This window comes from Palaemon carinicauda, chromosome 4 (genome assembly GCF_036898095.1).
Source record: "Palaemon carinicauda isolate YSFRI2023 chromosome 4, ASM3689809v2, whole genome shotgun sequence".
NCBI lineage: Eukaryota > Metazoa > Arthropoda > Malacostraca > Decapoda > Palaemonidae > Palaemon > Palaemon carinicauda.
The window spans coordinates 45,624,662-45,645,826 of NC_090728.1; the positions used below are offsets into that span (position 1 = coordinate 45,624,662).

General features: G+C 43.0%; 1 protein-coding gene across 1 annotated transcript in view; it reads left to right on the top strand.

Annotated features, from left to right (window-relative positions):
- LOC137639921 (josephin-1-like) overlaps positions 1-21,165 on the top strand; it is a 103,587-nt gene that overhangs the window by 41,098 nt on the left and 41,324 nt on the right. The window contains exon 3 of the mRNA XM_068372212.1: positions 13,433-13,650. Within this exon, the coding sequence (XP_068228313.1) occupies positions 13,433-13,650 (218 nt within the window). The remainder of the gene's footprint in view (positions 1-13,432; positions 13,651-21,165) is intronic.

Sequence of the window (21,165 nt, forward strand, 5' to 3'; positions counted from 1 at the left end):
TGTTCGTCGAGCTAGGGAGACTCCACCTCCGCCCTCTTCAATTCCATCTAGCAGCTCATTGGGACAAGGGTTTGACGCTCGAAGCAGTCTCTATCCCAGTCACCAAAGAGATGAAGACCACACTCTTGTGGTGGAAGACCAATCTCCTTCTCAGGGAGGGCCTATCGTTGGCGATTCAGACCCCCAATCTTCATCTCTTCTCGGATGCATCGGACTCGGGCTGGGGCGCGACCTTGAACGGACGGGAGTGCTCGGGAACGTGGAACGAGGAACAGGAAACGCTCCACATCAACTGCAAGGAGCTACTAGCAGTTCATTTAGCCCTATTGAACTTCAAGTCCCTCCTGCTAGGCAAGGTGGTGGAGGTGAACTCCGACAACACCACAGCCTTGGCTTACATCTCCAAGCAAGGAGGGACCCATTCGAGGAGCCTATACGAGATAGCAAGGGACCTCCTCATTTGGTCAAGAGGTGTAAACCTCACCCTAGTTACGAGGTTCATTCAGGGAAACATGAACGTCTCAGCAGATCGCCTAAGCAGAAGGGATCAGGTCATCCCCACGGAATGGACCCTCCACAAGAGCGTGTGCAACAGACTTTGGACCTTGTGGGGTCAGCCGACAATAGATCTGTTTGCCACCTCCATGACCAAGAGACTTCCCTTGTACTGTTCCCCAGTTCCAGACCCAGCAGCAGTTCATGTGGATGCTTTTCTGCTGAACTGGTCCCATCTCGACCTTTACGCATTCCCACCGTTCAAGATCATAAACAAAGTCCTTCAGAAGTTCATCTCGCACGAAGGGACACGGCTGACGCTGGTTGCTCCCCTTTGGCCTGCAAGAGAATGGTTCACAGAGGTACTTCAATGGCTGGTCGACGTCCCCAGGACTCTCCCTCTAAGAGTGGACCTTCTGCGTCAACCTCACGTAGACAGGTTGCACCCAAACCTCCACGCTCTTCGACTGACTGCCTTCAGACTGTCGAAAGATTCGCTAGAGCTAGAGGCTTTTCGAAGGAGGCAGCCAGTGCGATTGCCAGAGCAAGGAGGATATCCACTCGTAGAGTCTACCAATCCAAGTGGGAAGTCTTCCGGAGCTGGTGTAGAGCCAATGCAGTTTCCTCTACCAATACCTCTGTGACCCAAATAGCTGACTTCCTATTACATCTTAGGAATGACAGATCCCTTTCAACTCCTACGATTAAAGGGTACAGGAGTATGTTGGCTTCAGTTCTCCGCCACAGAGGTTTGGACCTTTCTACCAACAAGGACCTTCAAGACATCCTTAAGTCTTTTGAGACTTCTAAAGGACGTTGTCTACCCACTCCAGGCTGGAATCTAGACGTAGTCTTAAGGTTCCTTATGTCACCTAGGTTCGAACCTCTCCAGTCAGCTTCCTTCAAGGACCTTACCCTCAAGACTCTTTTTCTCGTCTGCCTTGCAACAGCTAAAAGAGTCAGTGAGGTTCATGCCTTCAGCAAGAACATTGGGTTTACATCCGAATATGCAACATGTTCTTTACAGCTTGGATTCTTAGCTAAGAATGAACTTCCTTCACGTCCTTGGCCTAGATCGTTTGAAATACCTAGCCTCTCCAACATGGTAGGTAACGAGCTAGAGAGAGTTCTTTGCCCTGTCAGAGCTCTGAAATTTTATCTTAATAGGTCAAAACCTATTCGAGGACAGTCAGAAGCCTTATGGTGTGCAATCAAGAAACCTTCGAGACCCATGTCCAAAAACGGGGTTTCGTATTATATAAGGCTTCTGATTAGAGAAGCCCATTCTCACTTAAAGGAGGAAGACCTTGCTTTGCTGAAGGTAAGGACCCACGAAGTGAGAGCCGTAGCTACTTCGATGGCCTTTAATAAAAACCGTTCTCTGCAGAGCATAATGGATGCAACCTATTGGAAGAGCAAGTCAGTGTTTGCATCATTTTATCTTAAAGATGTCCAGTCTCTTTACGAGAACTGCTACACCCTGGGACCATTCGTAGCAGCGAGTGCAGTAGTAGGTGAGGGCTCAGCCACTACATTCCCTTAATCCCATAACCTTTTTTAACCTTTCTCTTGAATGCTTTTATTGTTGTTTTTATGGTTGTTACGGTAGGCTAAGAAGCCTTCCGCATCCTTTTGATTTGGCGGGTGGTCAATTCATTCTTGAGAAGCGCCTGGGTTAGAGGTTGTGTAGAGGTCCTTTAGTAGGGGTTGCAGCCCTATATACTTTAGCACCTTAGAGTTGATTCAGCCTCCTAAGAGGAACGCTGCGCTCAGTAAGGAAGACGAACTTTAAAAAAAGGCAGAGTAACGGTTCAAGTCGACTTCCTTACCAGGTACTTATTATTTCATTGTTATTTTGAGATAACTGATTATATGAAATACGGGATACTTGGCTATCCTTTAATCTTGTACACTGGTTTTCACCCACCCCCCTGGGTGTGAATCAGCTACATGATTATCGGGTAAGTTTAATATTGAAAAATGTTATTTTTATTAGTAAAATAAATTTTTGAATATACTTACCCGATAATCATGATTTAATTGACCCTCCCTTCCTCCCCATAGAGAACCAGTGGACCGAGGAAAAATTGAGGAGGTGTCAACAAGAAGTACCATAGTACCTGGCCACAGGTGGCGCTGGTGAGTACACCCCCTTCTAGTATTGTGATAGCTGGCGTATCCCTCCCGTAGAATTCTGTCGGGCAACGGAGTTGACAGCTACATGATTATCGGGTAAGTATATTCAAAAATTTATTTTACTAATAAAAATAACATTTTTAACAGTCTAGTTCCAGAAATGTAGAAAACTATTTCCATTAAACAGTGGCTAGGAAAGCTCTTCTTCCTCCTCCTCTTCATGTCACCATAGACAATGCTTTTTTGGTCCTTGCCAGTTCTTGGAGGCCTTTCTAGAAGTCTTGGGTGATCACATTTGTATAGTTAAGAAAAAATACAAATTACGTAATTAAAAAGAAATGGTGATTTTTAACCTGTTTCTTTTTGTCTCTTCCCACCTGGCTATTTCAACTACTTATACTTTACTTTATTTTGCCTTAATTATCCTTTCTCATCCAACCTCTTTAAAGCCTTACGACTGTTATTCAGTACGGTAAGCCACTTTGTGATAATAGAAATAGAAATACTTAATATTTCAGCAATTCTTCCAGAATCTAGCTGTAAATTGCCGTATTGTGTTAATTTTGATGAATTATGTATATGTATACAGTATACACATACAGTACATGTATACAATAGTACCACTGTTTATGAGTAACTCAAAATATGAGCAAATTGGTATACATTATGAGCATAAAACTTCAAATCAGTTTACAAGCATTGTATTGGTCTGTGAGCTAAAATTTCCCTCTGTATGCAAATTTTTTTGTGGGAAATTACTAATGAGACTAGCATGCGATACACAGCAAGCAGTTCTGCAGTAGCATATGCCATCCACACAGTGTTTCCATGATTTTTACACCATTTTCTTTTGCTTTATCTTGCTACCCCCCTGCTCAGTCCTTAATGCTTTCACTCTGTCTACAGTACTCTTACTAGCATCATTTAAAATTATCTTGTAAACATCTTTGAAAGTGTTCTTTGTATAGCTATAATCGCTTGTTCCTTATAGAATTATGATCACTATTGTTGACATCAATGTAGCAGTAGTAACAGTACAGAACAGTATTTAGACAATGGCCTTTTATCAAGAAAGATGGTAAGCTGATTACTTTAGAGTTGGAAAAAGAGTTTATCAAGAACTGTGATCTAAGTACACTTTTGGTAGACCTAGCAAAAATGTGCAATTGTACAACATTGACAATTTGTACAATCATTAGAAAAAAAGAAGAAATCAAAGCACGTAATATTGCAAACAAAACAGGTGTTGACATTGATAATATGTTATTTTTATTAATAAAATAAATTTTTGAATATACTTACCCGATAATCATGTAGCTGTCAACTCCGTTGCCCGACAGAATTCTATGGAGGGATACGCCAGCTATCACAATACTAGAAGGGGGTGTACTTACCAGCGCCACCTGTGGCCAGGTACTCAATCATTTGTTGTTGACACCTCCTCAATTATTCCTCGGTCCACTGGTTCTCTCTGGGGAGGAAAGGGAGGGTCGATTAAATCATGATTATCGGGTAAGTATATTCAAAAATTTATTTTATTAATAAAAATAACATTTTTCAATATTAAACTTACCCGATAATCATGTAGCTGATTCACACCCAGGGAGGTGGGTGAAAACCAGTGTACATGATTAAAGGATAGCTAAGTATCCCAAAATTTCATATAACAGTTATCTCAAATAACAATGAAATAATAAGTACCTGGTAAGGAAGTCGAATAGAACCGTTACTCTGCCTTTTATTTAAAGTTCGTCTTCCTTACTGAGCGCAGCGTTCCTCTTGGAGGCTGAATCAACCCAAAGGTGCCAAAGTACAAGGGGTTGCAACCCTACTAAAGGACCTCTACCAAACCTTTAACCCAGGCGCTTCTCAAGAATGAATAGACCACCCGCCAAATCCAAGGATGCGGAAGGCTTCTTAGCCTACCGTAACAACCATAAAAACAACAATAAAAGTATTCAAGAGAAAGGTTAAAAAGGTTATGGGATTATGGGAATGTAGTGGCTGAGCCCTCACCTACTACTGCACTCGCTGCTACGAATGGTCCCAGGGTGTAGCAGTTCTCGTAAAGAGACTGGACATCTTTCAGATAAAATGATGCAAACACTGACTTGCTCCTCCAATAGGTTGCATCCATAATGCTCTGCAGAGAACGGTTTTTATTAAAGGCCAACGAAGTAGCTACAGCTCTTACTTCGTGGGTCCTTACCTTCAGCAATGCAAGGTCTTCCTCCTTTAAGTGAGAATGTGCTTCTCTGATCAGAAGCCTTATATAGTACGAAAGCCCATTCTTGGACATGGGTCTCGAGGGTTTCTTGATGGCACACCATAAGGCTTCTGACTGTCCTCGAATAGGTTTAGACCTCTTCAGATAATATTTGAGAGCTCTGACAGGGCAAAGAACTCTCTCTAGTTCGTTACCTACCATGTTGGAGAGGCTAGGTATTTCGAACGATCTAGGCCAAGGACGTGAAGGAAGCTCGTTCTTTGCTAGGAATCCAAGCTGAAAAGAACATGTAGCTGATTCGGTTGTGAAACCAATGTTCTTGCTGAAGGCATGAACCTCACTGACTCTCTTAGCTGTTGCAAGGCAAACGAGAAAAGCAGTCTTGAGGGTAAGATCCTTGAAGGAAGCTGACTGGAGAGGTTCGAACCTAGATGTCATAAGGAACCTTAAGACTACGTCCAGATTCCAGCCTGGAGTGGAAAGACGACGTTCTTTAGACGTCTCAAAAGACTTGAGAATGTCTTGAAGGTCCTTGTTGGAAGACAGGTCCAAACCCCTGTGGCGGAGGACTGAGGCCAACATGCTCCTATACCCTTTAATCGTAGATGTTGAAAGGGATCTCTCATTCCTAAGATGAAGAAGGAAGTCAGCTATTTGGATCACAGAGGTATTGGTAGAGGATATTGAATTGGCTCTACACCAGCTTCGGAAGACCTCCCACTTAGACTGGTAGACTCTACGAGTGGAAATTCTTCTAGCTCTGGCAATCGCACTGGCTGCCTCCTTCGAAAAGCCTCTAGCTCTAGCGAATCTTTCGACAGTCTGAAGGCAGTCAGTCGAAGAGCGTGGAGGTTTGGGTGCAACCTGTCTACGTGTGGTTGACGTAGAAGGTCCACTCTTAGAGGTAGAGTCCTGGGGAAGTCGACTAGCCATTGACGTACCTCTGTGTACCATTCTCTTGCAGGCCAAAGGGGAGCAACCAGCGTCAGCCGTGTCCCTTCGTGCGAGACGAATTTCTGCAGAACTTTGTTTATAATCTTGAACGGAGGGAATGCGTACAGGTCGAGATGGGACCAGTTCAGAAGAAAAGCATCTACATGAACCGCTGCAGGGTCTGGAACAGGGGAACAATAAAGCGGAAGTCTCTTGGTGATGGAGGTGGCAAACAGGTCTATGGTAGGTTGACCCCACAACGTCCAAAGTCTGTTGCACACACCCTTGTGGAGGGTCCATTCCGTGGGAATGACCTGATTCCTTCTGCTGAGGCGATCCGCTGAAACATTCATATCGCCCTGGATGAACCTCGTGACCAGTGTGAGGTTTAGACCTCTTGACCAAATGAGGAGGTCCCTTGCGATCTCGTAAAGGCTCCTCGAATGGGTCCCTCCTTGCTTGGAGATGTAAGCCAAGGCTGTGGTGTTGTCTGAATTCACCTCCACCACTTTGCCTAGCAGGAGGGACTTGAAGTTCAACAGGGCAAGATGGACTGCTAACAGTTCCTTGCAGTTGATGTGGAGTAATCCTTGTTCCTTGTTCCATACTCCTGAGCATTCCCGTCCGTCCAAGGTCGCACCCCAGCCCGAGTCCGATGCATCCGAGAAGAGATGAAGATGGGGGGTCTGGATGGCCAATGATAGACCCTCCTTGAGAAGAAGATTGTGCTTCCACCACCGGAGAGTGGTCTTCATCTCTTGGTTGATAGGGATAGAGACTGCTTCTAGAGTCGAGCCCTTGTCCCAATGAGCTGCAAGATGGAATTGAAGAGGGCGGAGGTGGAGTCTCCCTAGCTCGACAAACAGGGCCAGAGATGAGAGGGTCCCTGTGAGACTCATCCACTGTCTCACTGAGCAATTGCTCCTCTTCAGCATGCTCATGATGCACTGTAGGGCTTGGTTTATCCTGGGGGCCGATGGAAAAGCCCGAAAATCCCGACTCTGAATCTCCATTCCCAGGTACACAATGGATTGGGAGGGAATGAGTTGAGATTTCTCTATATTGACTAATAGACCTAGGTCTCTGATTAGATCTAAAGTCCAAGAGAGGTTCTCCAGACAACGACGACTCGTGGAGGCTCTCAACAGCCAGTCGTCTAGGTAGAGGGAGGCTCTGATGTTCGATAAGTGCAGGAATTTCGCTACATTCCTCATCAGATGAGTAAAGACCATAGGAGCTGTGCTTAGGCCAAAACACAGGGCTTGGAACTGATAGACAACCTTTCCGAAAACGAATCTCAGGAAAGGTTGGGAGTCTGGATGAATGGGAACGTGAAAGTATGCATCTTTCAAGTCCAACGAGACCATCCAGTCCTCCTGTCTGACCGCTGCTAAGACCGACTTGGTCGTCTCCATTGTGAACGTCTGCTTGGTGACATACTCGTTGAGAGAGCTGACGTCCAGCACCGGTCTCCAACCTCCTGTCTTTTTGGCCACAAGAAAGAGACGGTTGTAGAAGCCCGGGGATTGATGGTCCCGGACTATAACCACTGCCTTCTTCTGCACAAGTAGCGACACCTCCTGTTGCAATGCTAGCCTCTTGTCCTCTTCTTTGTAGTTGGGAGAGAGGTTGATGGGCGATGTGGTCAGAGGCGGTTTGAGGCAGAATGGAATCCTGTAACCGTACCTCAGCCAACTGACAGACTGTGCGTCTGCACCTCTCTTCTCCCAGGCTTGCCAGAAGATCTTGAGCCTGGCTCCTACTGTTGTCTGGAGAATCTGAGAGTCAGTGCTTTCCCTTAGATGTCCTGGGTCCTTTCTTAGACTTGCCCCTGTGAGAGTCTGGACGGGAGCTTCCTCGGCTGGGGGCTCTACCACGAAAGGGTGGTATGAACCTAGTGGCCGGGGTATCAGCCACTGGAGAGCGATAAGTCTTGGGGACAGAGGTGGTAACCTTAGACTTACGAGCCGATGAAGCTACAAGATCGTGCGTGTCCTTCTGTATCAGGGCAGCCGACAAGTCCTTAACTAGCTCCTCGGGAAAGAGGAACTTTGAGAGTGGAGCAAAAAGGAGCTGTGACCGCTGGCACGGTGTAATGCTGGCTGAGAGGAAGGTACACAGTTGTTCCCTTTTCTTCAACACCCCTGATACAAATAACGACGCTAGCTCACCCGATCCATCCCTGATAGCCTTATCCATGCAGGACATAATTAACATGGCAGAGTCTTTGTCCGCAGGAGATGTTTTCTTGCTGAGGGCTCCCAGGCACCAGTCGAGAAAGTTGAACATTTCGAAAGCTCTGAACAACCCTTTCAGAAGATGATCCAGGTCTGAGAAGGTCCAACAAACCTTCGAGCGTCTCATCGCAGTCCTCCTAGGCGAGTCCACCAGACTTGAGAAGTCAGCCTGGGCAGAGGCAGGAACTCCCAAGCCTGGTGCTTCCCCTGTGGCATACCAAACGCAACCTTTCGATGCGAGCTTCGTTGGAGGGAACATGAAGGAAGTCTTGCCCAGGTGTTGTTTAGACTGAAGCCACTCCCCTAAGGTCCTTAAGGCCCTCTTGGAGGATCTAGCTAGGACAAGCTTAGTATAGCTCGACTTAGCTTGTTGCACGCCTAGCGAAAACTCAGATGGAGGAGAGCGGGGAACAGCAGAGACGAAGTGGTCAGGGTAAAGCTCCCTGAGTAGAGCCAAGACCTTTCTAAAATCAACAGACAATGGAGAAAGCTTAGACTCCTCCACGTCTGATGAGGGATCAAGATGTGCCTCCTCATCATCCGACACTTCATCAGCAGAAGGAAGCGAAGCAAAAGGACCAGAATGCTGAACCGCAGAGTCAGAACGGGTAGGAACAACAACAGAGGTTTCCTCAACTTGAGGGAAAACCTGAGGTTCAGACTGCATAGGCTGAACAACAGTCGGAGCAGAAGGCAGGTGCAAGGGTGAAGGAGGTTGACTCCTAGCAAGAGTTGCACCCAAGGATTGCACCAGCTGAGCGGAGGACGGAGGCGGAGTAGTCCGTTCCTGTTCCTGAGAGATGAGTGGAGCATGAGAAGGTTGAGGCTGCGCAGAACAAGGTAAAGTTCTAGCAAGCTGAGGCTCCTGAGGCGCAAGTGCATGGTGTAGATGAGCTTGCTTAGATGAGGGTTGAACTCGGTGCAGCGCTGGTTGAGCAGACATTCTCACGGAGGGGAGAGGTTGTTGTACCCCAACCGAGAGTTGCACCACTGGTGGAGCAGCAAGGGGAGGAGGAGGAAGAGTGTAACTCTCCTGATCCCAAAGCAAGGGTTGCCTTAAAGAAGGCTGAGGCTGAACAACACTGTGAACAGCAAACTCCGAAAGTGGTTCAACATCGTACGCCTGGCAGATGGTGCTGCGACCAGGCGGAGCAGGTGCAGGCTGGGCGAGCACAGGCGGAGCAGGTGCAGGCTGGGCGAGCACAGGTGCAGCGAGAATAGGTGGAGGGAGTGCAGGAGGTGCAACACTCTCAGCCCGACACTCACGCATCAAGTCCGAAAGCTGAACTTGCATGGACTGAAGCAGGGTCCACTTGGGGTCGGCAGAAACGATAACAGACTGAGGTAAAGTCACAGTCGGGGTCTGTATAGGCAGAACCTTACTCCTCTTGGGCGGAGTACAGTCGACCGATGACAGAGGCGAGTCGGAGCTGAGCCAATGACTGCAACCTGGCTGAGCACTCGCTGACTGAACTCTACGTTTAAGCGGTCTCGAGACCTGAGACCAACGTTTCTTCCCTGCATGAAGATCAGCGGACGAGAAGACGGGCTCAATCGTCTGCAGGTGGGAGTGACGGTCTAAGGAAGACACGCCCGCAACCACCGAGGATAATTCTGTGCGCCTAACAAGGCCTGTCGAACCCTTAAGCCCTTCGACATTGCTTCTCCCCTGGGCATGGGAGCTTGCAAGAGGTCCCGGACTGGGAGGACGACTGGCTCGCACAGAAAAATCCTCACGCACCACACTGGCACCACTAGCACTTGGCACTGCACAGACACTAGCACTCGTCACAGCACTGGCACTATTTCCACCCACTGCACTCTTGACCTTCAGTTCTTTAACCTCGGCCATCAGAGACTTATGGTCACTTACCACTGATTCTACTTTATCTCCTAAAGCCTGAATAGCACGCAAAACAGTTGACATATCAGGCGGAGGGCACACAGTAGGTTCGGGGGTAGCCACTACAGGGGTAGGAAAAGGTAGGGGATCATGAGGTGAGGAAAACATAGAAGAGTGAGAAGAACTTCTCCTAGCTCTAGTTCTCTCTAACTTGGATGAATATTTTAAAAGACGTACAAAATCCAATTCCGAAAGTCCGGCGCACTCCTCACACCGATTTTCTAATAGACAGGGCCTGTCCCTACAGTCAGAACAAGCGGTGTGAGGATCTACCGAGACCTTCGGAATACGCCTATTGCAAGACCTACATCGTCTATGGGAGGGAGCTTGCGAAACGTCAGACATCTTGTTTCAAAGAGTAAGTCAAAGGGTGATCCAAAAACAAGCAAAAATTCATTAACCGTTAATCAGAGTTTATATAAAAGCTAACTAGCTAATATAAAAAGGATTCCAGTATGCGACAGCCGTTAATCTAAGAGAATACTTCACCAAATATCCATGAATAAACTCGAAGACCATGAGCGTATCCCAGAACGTCTAGCCGGAAGCACGACAGAGGAATAATTGAGGAGGTGTCAACAACAAATGATTGAGTACCTGGCCACAGGTGGCGCTGGTAAGTACACCCCCTTCTAGTATTGTGATAGCTGGCGTATCCCTCCATAGAATTCTGTCGGGCAACGGAGTTGACAGCTACATGATTATCGGGTAAGTTTAATATTGAAAAAAGTCAGCCACATATCTTGATAATGTGAAAAACTTGCTTCACTCTGTATCTATGAGAAGCAATTAATAACAGATTTGACACCTCAGAACATTACTGTATTTGTGAAAAATCAAAGTTTTTGTATACTGAACTTTTGAAAAAGTAGCCAGGTATCTCAGCAGACAAAGAAAAAGGAACATTCAAAGTAAGCCATGGCTGGTTTGAAAATTTCTAGTGAAGAACTGGCATCCATAGTGTTGTGCACATGGTGAAGCTACAAGCTCTGATGTTAAGGTAGGAGAAACATTTGTTTCCGAATTTAAAAGGTTCAGGGATTCAGATTCTTTTATGCTGCTGCAAATGTTCAACTGTGACAAGACCAGTCTGTTCTGGAAGAAGATGCCCAGGAGAACCTTCATTACTGCTGAAGAAAAGGCAATTCCCGGTCACAAACCCATGAAATACTGTCTAACCCATCTGTTCTGTGCTAATGGCAGCAGGAATTACAAAATCAAACCTCTCCTGGTGTATCACTCAGAAAATCCACAAGCCTTTAGAAAGTGCTCGATGTAGAAGCAACTGAATGTTATGTTTCAGTCAAACAACAAGGCTTGCTGGACTCTAATTTTGTATATAAAATGATCAGTGTGGATTTTGGTCCTGTGGTCCAAAAGTACCTCAAGGACAAGAATCTCACACGTCAAACCTATTGCTTATGGACATTGCTCTTGCTCATCCTCCAGCTATTGAAGTTAACCTAATGGAGGAGTTTAAATTCATTAGGATCAAGTTTCTGCGACCCAATACCGCTCCAGAATTGCAGGTGATTTCAAATCAAATTTCAAAAAGCTTTATAGAAAAGCAGTGTTCCAACGATGCTTTGAGGTCACCGAAGGTACCAACCTCACCATGGTAAGGGATCACCAAAAGAACCCTCAATTCTGTGTTGAAGAAACTGTGGCTGGAATGAGTTCCTGAACTTGATTTTGAGAGATTCAAACCTATGTAGGTGGCAGTTGTCCTTGGGCAAGACAATGGGGTTAGGGGTAGACAATGACGACATTAGCGATTTTGTGGGTGATCATAGCAAGCAATTGACGACTGAGCCGCTGTTGAAGTTGTGTAAGGAGTAAGAAAAACAGATAGCAGAGATTTCATCTGAGATGGAGGACCAGTTACAAGCCTCTCGCTTTGAGTGAAATAAGGAAAATGTTAAAAATTTGGAAAACCCTGCAAAATATTGTTGAAACACATGGCAGGTAACGAATCTATTTACAGACAATGTAATGTCGCATTTTCATACGATTTTCAAGAATGGACAAAAGCAGTCATCTTTATACAGGTTCCATGTGAAAGCTGAGTATAAAAGTGTAAAACAAGACGGCAGTGTCCAAAAAGCGTAAATCAAGTGATTCAGTTACTGATGGTGAATTTCGTTCGTAAGAGAGAACTTCCAATATTTTACACAAAATTCTCATGGAGGGAGATTCTCCCTCCAAGCAGTAACCCTCTCTTCCTTCTCTCTAATCTTCCTCATGCCAGCTACAACTCTCCTAAAGCTAAAGTGCAAGTTAATTTGTCAATATATTTCTATTTTTTATTGTGAACTATTACCTAAAAACCTTTAAAAGTCAGTGTACATCACAGTATAGGTGTATTTATGGACGTGTGGAATGCATCGAGTGAACCCGTTGAGATACTACCGCTAGAGAGTTATTGGGTCCTTTGACTGACCAGTCAGTACTACATTGGATCCTTCTCTCTGGTTACGGTTCATTTTCACTTTGCCTACACATACACTGAATAGTCTGGCCTATTCTTTACAGATTCTCCTCTGTCCTCATACACTTGACAACACTTGAGATTACCAAACAATTTTTCTCAAGGGTTTAATTATTGCACTATAATAGTTCAGTGGCTACTTTCCTCTTGGTAAGGGTAGAAGAGAGACTTTAGCTATGGTAAGCAACTCTTCTAGGAGAAGGACACTCCAAAATCAAACCATTGTTCTCTAGTCTTGGGTAGTCCCATAGCCTCTGTACCATGGTTTTCCATTGTCTTATGTTAGAGTTCTCTTGCTTGAGGGTACACTCAGGCACACTATTCTATGTATCTTATTTCTCTTCCTCTCGTTTTGTTAAAGTTTTCATATTTTATATATGAGTTATTTATTTTAGTGTTGTTACTGTTCTTAAAGTATCTTATTTTAATTGTTAATGACTTCTTTTATTTCCTTGTTTCCTTTCCTCACTGGTCTGTTTTCCCTGTTGGGTCCCCTGGGCTTGTAGCATCCTGCTTTTCCAACTATGGTTGTAGCTTAGCAAGTAATAATGATAATTTCTTATCGGTAAATATTTTTTGGTTTACAAGCATTTTGGGTTGCGAACTCACTCCCAGAACAGATTAATCTCATAAGCCAAGTTACCACTGTATATATACAGTACTGTACTACAATATTAAATTTTTAGATATGCCATAATTGTTTTTATGTATACTGTACTGAGGATTACTCTAATGTTCCTTTTACATTTACTGTACTTAACTACGGTACTGTTATTATCTTTAACTGTCGTAATGTTTGAAGTGGATTTGAATATTTCATGTCAATTCTTACTTCTTGAATTGTTTGAAATTTCCTGTACTGTGTTTCTTACATGCTAGTGATGCTACAATAAAGTTTTCTTTTCTTATAAATATGCTCCATTTGCAAGTGTATAAAAAATTCTAAATCTCAATTTTCAAGCATAATGATTTTGCAGATTATAAAATAATTGCCTGAAAATTGCTTTTTTCAGATAAAGGAGTTGTGTGCTCTTCACTCTCTGAACAACTTGTTTCAAGATGGAAGCGCTTTTGCCAAGAGTGAATTAGATGAAATATGTTATGCTTTATCCCCCGACAATTGGTTTAACCCTCACAAGTCCCTTCTTGGAACTGGCAACTATGATATAAATGTCATTATAGCAGCCCTAACAACAAAGGGCTGTGGAGTAGTTTGGTTTGATAAAAGAAAGTAAGTGTTAGATGTGAATAGTAATGTAGACTGTATATAAAAAGAATTCCCTTGCTTATGCATTTAAGAAGAATATAAACTTAAATTTAAAGTAAATCTAAGTATAATAATATCAATATCAAGCACAGCACATGTTTTAATTTGTTTTGTACTGTATTTGTATAATTTCAAGCTAAAATCATAGGCTGTAGTAGAACATGTGATACCAATTAACCCTATACGAGTTTGAAGTGTCCAAATGAGAAATGACAAAATATATCTTAGCTGGTTGGGAGCTACTGTAACTTGAAGACTCCAACCTAAAAAATGTTTTTGAATGGAAACCAAAACCTGATCTGCCTCAATGGTCAGCCTTGGTGAGTTTTTAAGAAAGGTTTGTTCCTACACGAATACAAACCCTCACCATTTGTATGGTTTACTTTGTTGCTATTTTGCTACAACCAAAATAAAAGAAATCCTGTGGGTTTGGCAACATTGTGTGGTCTCCCTCTGGGCCCACCAGCACTGAGTTGGAGTGTCGTAGCTTGCGGGTCTGTTCTCACTTTACGCGTGGTTGCTGTGATGTTTGGAGGTCTGCTGCTTGACCGCTGTGCTTTTATGCTTTCTCTTTTTCAGTGATTGTGATTGAGGGCTTTTCACATGTTTATGAGTACCTCTCCCAGCCTTGAAGGTCACCTTTGTGGCACCTTTATGAGTCGGGTGGAGGTTGATCCGCATCCTTTATGTCCAGAATTTGTGGTAAGAGATACAGTAGTTGATGAACTCCCTTAGTGACTTTTGTCAGGAATGGTCATTCTCTCAATGGAAAAGGCACATCAGTCGTTGCAAAAAAGCTAAAAGGGATCGTTCCCCTTCTGCTGCTTCCTCCAAAGAAAGCAAAAAGCAGAAGCATTCTCTTCTGAGTCCTGATTTTTCTCCGTCCTATCGTTCATTATTAGAGTTTCAAGTTGTTCTGATAACAAAGGATGGGGGCCATCTGTTCCAGCATGAATTTGTTGATGTGTTATTCCCCATTATAATAGTGAAATGAAGAGAAAAGAACAGCGAATATGATCCTTTGGCTTTAGTACTCAATCAACCAGAAGAGGATTAGTTACAGGAACCATTGGTTTCACCAGACTTTGTGAACCCTAACAGGTCCCCATCCCCACTAACGAGTGTGCTCAGCTCAGTGTACCAGCAATTTTTTTTTAGATTTAGGAGAGCAAAGAGATTTCTCCTCTATAGTGTGGGAGGCTTCTTCAGTAAAATTACATCAAGTGTCTTCTCAACGTAGCTAACATGAACACCACACCATTTGGCAAACGTGCATCATGTGTCTCCAGGTCTAGAACATCTCCCATGATTTTAGAAGTCTCTTAGTGACTCGGGTCGTCCTGTAACTCTGAAAGTCCTTAAAAGTAAATTCTCACCTAAGAAGAAAGCACCTAGCTTCTCTCCAAGAAAAGCATCACCTCTTTCGTATAACTCGTAATGACCCACAGTGTCATTTTTCCCTAAAAGAATGTTATTTTTTTCAGATAACAAAAGGAGCAACAAGGTTGGTCCTACCGACGCATTGCGAGTGCAAATCTCTCTTTGCGTCTGCAGATGCACAAATAACCCTCACATTTGCATCCTCAAACTGGAATAGAAAAGCTCTCGCTGATTATGGTACAAAGCTGAAATGAACAATCAGTGATACGAGCACCGCCTGAACCTGCTGCCACAAGCGTGCAGCTGCCATTTAGCTCACCAGTTCAACTTGCTGCTAACTATATACACCTAGTGGCAGAATATACTGACGCTATTTCACGAGTGTCAACAATGCAAGTATGAAACTAACTCACCATCGTCTAGGTCGATGCATCCCGTTATAGGTACATACAGAGATGAGAATTTTAGATCTACACCTAGGTTAAATTCTAAGCTAGTAAACGATATTTCAGGTTTACAGGTGAGGTCAATGCATCACAAAAGGAACAGGACCACAGAACTGTATCAGCCATTTCCTCATGTCAACCCCCCACCCCCCATCTACATATTGGAATCAGTCATCCCTTAAAAGACAGATGAAAGATTTGCCGCTGTATTACTCTACACAAAGATACAGAGAATCTCACTGGGACACACCAGATAGATCAAGATTATCACTGCAGTATTAGGTGCTGGGGAGGGAGACTAAGCCTTCTCTCCCATCTCTATCTTCTTATGAGTATGAGTCTCCAACTTGTAATAATAGGTACTATGGCTGTTCTTCCTCCATAGCTTCTACACACGCTTCAGGAGCGAGGCAAGAGAGGAAGGATATCCTAGAGAGGGTAAAGAACCTTAAGAATTTTCCAGAACAAATTACCACCACCTGCTTCATCTTGATAAAGCAAGTTCCATGTGTGCACAAGGGCACACCCTAGTCCTCTTCTGATTGACACGGACGTTGCAAGGCTAACCACGGCCATGTCCAGTGTCAATCTGAATCACTTGCCTTCATTCTTTTCTGCCCCTGGTGTGCTCCTATTTTTGCAATATTGGAAAACCTAGAAAATCCTGAAACAAGGAAACAATATGAAGATCTTGTCTGCTCAGGGACAAAGATATTAGAGTTTGTTCTCCACCACACAGCCTTCATCTGGAGCAATTGTGTTCTCAAAAGAAGAGAAGCAGTAATTGCGAAGTTTTAAAGGCATATGACGCATAGAGATTCTCTGAATATGAGGAACTCGAACAGCCATCAAGCTAAAGTTGGTGCGTGGTGCAGATTATTGGGGATGAAGTAAACTCTAACAAAACTCCAAGTTAGTAGGTCAGGACATTAGATCCTCCTCACCCAGATCTTTTCATTGACTGTTTCTGTAACTACATGCACCTCATTTAAAATTCTAGGTGTGATTCATGATTACAAATTTACCTTTTAGACTCGTATCCAGTCTGTCTCTAATTCAGTTACTCATAAAATTTTAGTATGTTGAGAAAGTCTTTCAAGATTTGGAGACCTATCTATGCTAAGAAAAGGTTTTTAATAATTTATTCTGCCATGTTTTCAATTTTGTTCTGTCTAGTCTTCAACAGCAGACTTGCATCTTAACTTGGAACAAAAACTTTCTGTTTAGTAGGTTTCTTATCCATGGTCTGGATTTCAATCTTTTGCACTGTCTTTCAGTTATGCATGGTGTTTTAAGTTTTTTTTTTTTTCAAATTCACGACTATCCTTTATATTTAAATCTTCTCAGACTACCATATACTGTATGATGCAATACAAGGTATCCAATTGATTCTAACAGTCCTTTCTTTTTTATGTAAGGCTCAATACTGTTTCTCCGACTAATGTAGTTCTAGTTTTTATGTAAGTATAAACACCTAGATACAGTACTGTATGTAAACACTGAAGTCACTCACCTATGCTAATGCAGTAGTAAAATCATAATCTAAGACAAACACACACATTATGACAGGGAAGCATAACTAAGACTAGAAAAACATGGTGGACTTGAATATGGAATGCTAAATTTAAACTCTAACAAAAGAAATAATACAATTCCCTTATGGGAGTTGCTCTATATTAAAAAAATATGTTAGTTAAAACTTTTGTAATCCAAGGACTTATTGTATTTTTAAAGTTTCATTCAAACTATGACCAAATTGTGGAATGAATGCATAGTTACTGGAACTTCAGAAGTTTAAACAGTGTAATTGCTTTTATGTTGAGCTGGTTGAAAAAATCTTATTGTGTAGTTTATATTTTGCATATTGGGCTTAACATTGTTACAGTATTGTGCTTTCGCAGTGTATTGTGTACGTCATTTCTTTTTTGGACTAGGCAGCATTTTGTGTTAGGAGCCTTTGGCTTGAGAATATACAGTAGTTTTCCAACTACGGCTGTAGCTTGGCTATTAGAAGTTATAATGATAATAATACTGTGATAATATCACAGTATTGTAAATAAGGAATTAGTAGAGAATTGTGGTGTTCAAATTCCGAAAAAAACTGGAGACCCGGAAGATGGAGATGTTTGAGATGTTTTAGATATGCAGTGAATAGAGATGAGGAACAGTTTCTGAGGGAAACCAGCAGATATCAAAGTAGAAAGACCAAATATGTTGAAGAAGGCACAGGAAATTGTGGGAAAGGTGACAGGTGAAGACTCATGTCCTAGTGCAAGCTCATGAAGACAAAGTACAGGTTAGAAGAGATGGAAAGAACTTGATTCACGTCTTATCCAGTTAGGGGAAGAGCTGACATGAAAATGATCATGATTATCATGACTTCATTATACTTTTTAAAGAAAGTTTTCTTAAAACACAGATCATACTGTCTTTGACATAACTGTTGTATGTTTATGAAATTGGTATACTACAGTACAAAAAATCAGTGGTTTGTTATATAAAAAAATAATATTTTTTTTTCAAATTCAAAATTTTCAATAAAAAAATTAATAAAATTTTGCTCTTTAGAACAGCTGATGTTTTAAGTGAAAAGAATTACAATTGAAATAAGCTTATAGAAATTTGTTAGTCAGAAAATATATGACAATTATACAGTGTTTTTTTTAACTATGTACAATTGAATTGGTTGAATCAAAATTGTGAAATGTAGAAAGCAAATAGCTAAACCCATTAGCCCTCTGGTGATCCTACCCATGATGCAAGCGCTATCAGGGTCTCAATTTTGGCGCGGGAAATGTGACATGCTCGCAGATATTTCTGTGCCTCGGTATAGCAAATTATTTTTTTATTTTGTTGCATTTTGTCAAGAAAAGATTGAATGCTTTCATGATGAAAGCAGAATATCTTTGCAGTGCTTATAATTATTTAAAAAGGCGAAGAAAATATTAAACTTATGCAAAAAACAAGCCATTTTTAAAAATACTGTATGCATGAATATAAAAGAATTGTTAGAGGACTTTATTTCATATGAACATAGTGTAGAAATGATTAGTATATCATACTGTAGTAATGATTTTAATTCAATTTAATTGATAATGAACCATGATTGATTTCAATTCTCCGGTGCTCTTTTTATGGTGAGCATACTTACACCACCATTTTGCGTAACAACTATGTAATAGATAATGTTTTCCGTTCAGACTAGCATCTGCCTTCATTTTTATGCAGATCTCATTTTTTGTTTGATGACCACAATTTTTCAATATTAAACTTACCCGATAATCATGTAGCTGTCAACTCCGTTGCCCGACAGAATTCTACGGGAGGGATACGCCAGCTATCACTATACTAGAAGGGGGTGTACTCACAAGCGCCACCTGTGGCCAGGTACTACAGTACTTGTTGTTGACGCCACCTCACTTTTTCCTCTGTCGTGCTTCCGGCAAGACGTTCTTGGATACGCCTATGATTTTGGAGTATTGTTCACGGTTTGGTGAAGTATTTCTCTAAAATTTGCAGCTATTCGCTATACTGGAAACTTCTATATTAGCTTAGTTAGCTTTTGGAATTAATTTGATTATTTATGGTGACAAAGAGAGTATGAACTCTCTTTCACCTTTAAATGGCCGACCCTTCCCTTAGACGGAAGTGTTGGTGTCTAAGAGAGTATAGACTCTCTTTCTTAATTTTGCTTAACAAAAGTTATAGATTTATTTTATATCTCTCCGCCTCTTATAGGCCTCTTCGATTAACTTCCTTTTATTATAAACTTATTAAAATTAATTTTTATATTTGTTTATATTCGACCTTCCTAATAGTAGGCGGTCTTTTCTTGGTACCGAAGTTAATTAACATTGAGCCCGTCATTTCGGTTTTACCTGTTAACATATTATGCTATTTTAATGTCTTTGAAAGAATTTCTTTGATAGTCTCGTACTGTTTTCAAAGTTGAACTAACGTTTTGTTTTGTCTCTGCAGTTGTTGACGTTTAGAACGTTCAACTTGTGCTCTATCGTTACGATAGAGAAAGAATTTTCACGGTTTCACGTTGCAGTAAGAGTAACCGTGTCTAACGTTTTGTTCATTCTTTCTTAGCTTAATGGTTTTAATCCTAATAAAGGAACTTTTCATTTTGGGAAATATTTCAGTTTTTTCCTTTAACAATAATATGTTTTAACGATATATATGATTGGGCTCTTCTCTCAGGTTCTAAGTCAAGAGAGAGAGAGAGAGAGAGATAGAGACGGAGGGAGAAAGAGGAGGATAAACGTTTCATTCAAGCGAGTAACGTTGTTATCGTTTTGCTCTTCTCCCTAGTCTCTTTAGGGGAAGAAGGTAAACGTTTCTAGAGTGATCTAGTGTTTAGTCTCTTTCCAGCCACTGAATTATTTATCTTTCATTAGATTTTTCTGTTACATTGTAATTCTGTTTTCGCAATTACTAACTTTTGAGAAAGGATAGAATTGCGTGTGTCAGGTACAAACCACTTAAAGTTTCGAGTTCAGTGAAATAAGTGCAAACAGAAAATCAAAGTGATAAGTGATTAGCGCATAGTGTGTCAGTGTTGTGCGTGAGGGTTCTTCTGTGCGCGCCAGTCGTCCTCCCAGTCCGGGGCCTCTTGCAAGCTCCCAAGCCCAGGGGAGAAGCAATGTCGAAGGGCAAAAGGGTTCAGCAGGCCTTGATCGGCGCACAGAAGTATCCTCGGTGGTTGCGGGCGTGTCTTACCGAGACCGTCACTCCCACCCGCAGACGATTGAGCCCTTATTTTGCTCGTCTGCAGAAGAAATTTAGGGGAGAAAACGCTGGTCTCAGGTCGCAAGACCTCTTAAACGTAAAGTCCAGACCTATGCCAGACGTACGAAGTTAGAGTTCAACCCGGATGCAGTCATTGGGTTAGCTCTGACTCTCCTCAGTCATCAGTTGAATGCACTCCGCCTAAGAGGAGTAAGGTTCTGCCGCAACAGATCTCTGCTGTTAAGGCTTTACCTCAGCAGACCTTAGTGTCTGCCGACCCCAAGTTGACTCTACTGCAGTCCATGCAGTCACAACTTTCGGTCTTGATGCGTGAGTGTCGGGCTGAGAAGGTTGCGCCTCCGCCTGCGCTCCGCCTGCGCTCGCTCCGCTTGCGCTCGCTCCGCTTGCGCTCGCTCCGCCTGCGCTCGCTCCGCCTGCGCTCGCTCCGCCTGACCACAGTACCGCCTGCCAGGCGTACGATGTTGAGCCACGTTATGAGTTTACTGATCCCAGTGGTGTGCAGCTCCCTCCGCCTTCCTTAAGGCAACCTCAGCAATGGGAACAGGAGGCTTATACCTCTCTTCCTCCGCTTCCACTTGCTGTTCCATCAGTGAGGCAACACTCGCTTGAGGTACAACAACCTCTCCCATCCATGAGTCAGTCTCCTCAGCTCTCGCTGCAGCGAGCTCAACCCTCCTCAAGGCAAGCACCTCAACACCTTAGCCTTGCGCCTCAGGAGCCTCAACTTGCGAGACTTTTTACTGCGTTCTGCGCAGCCACTACCTTTTCGCTCTCAGCTCACACCGCAGGAATCTCAACTCGTTCCTCAGGAACTTGCTACTGCGCATCCGCCAACCACTCAGCAAGCGCAACCCTTGAGTTCAGCCACTCATGCCAGGAGTCAGCCTCCTCCACCCAT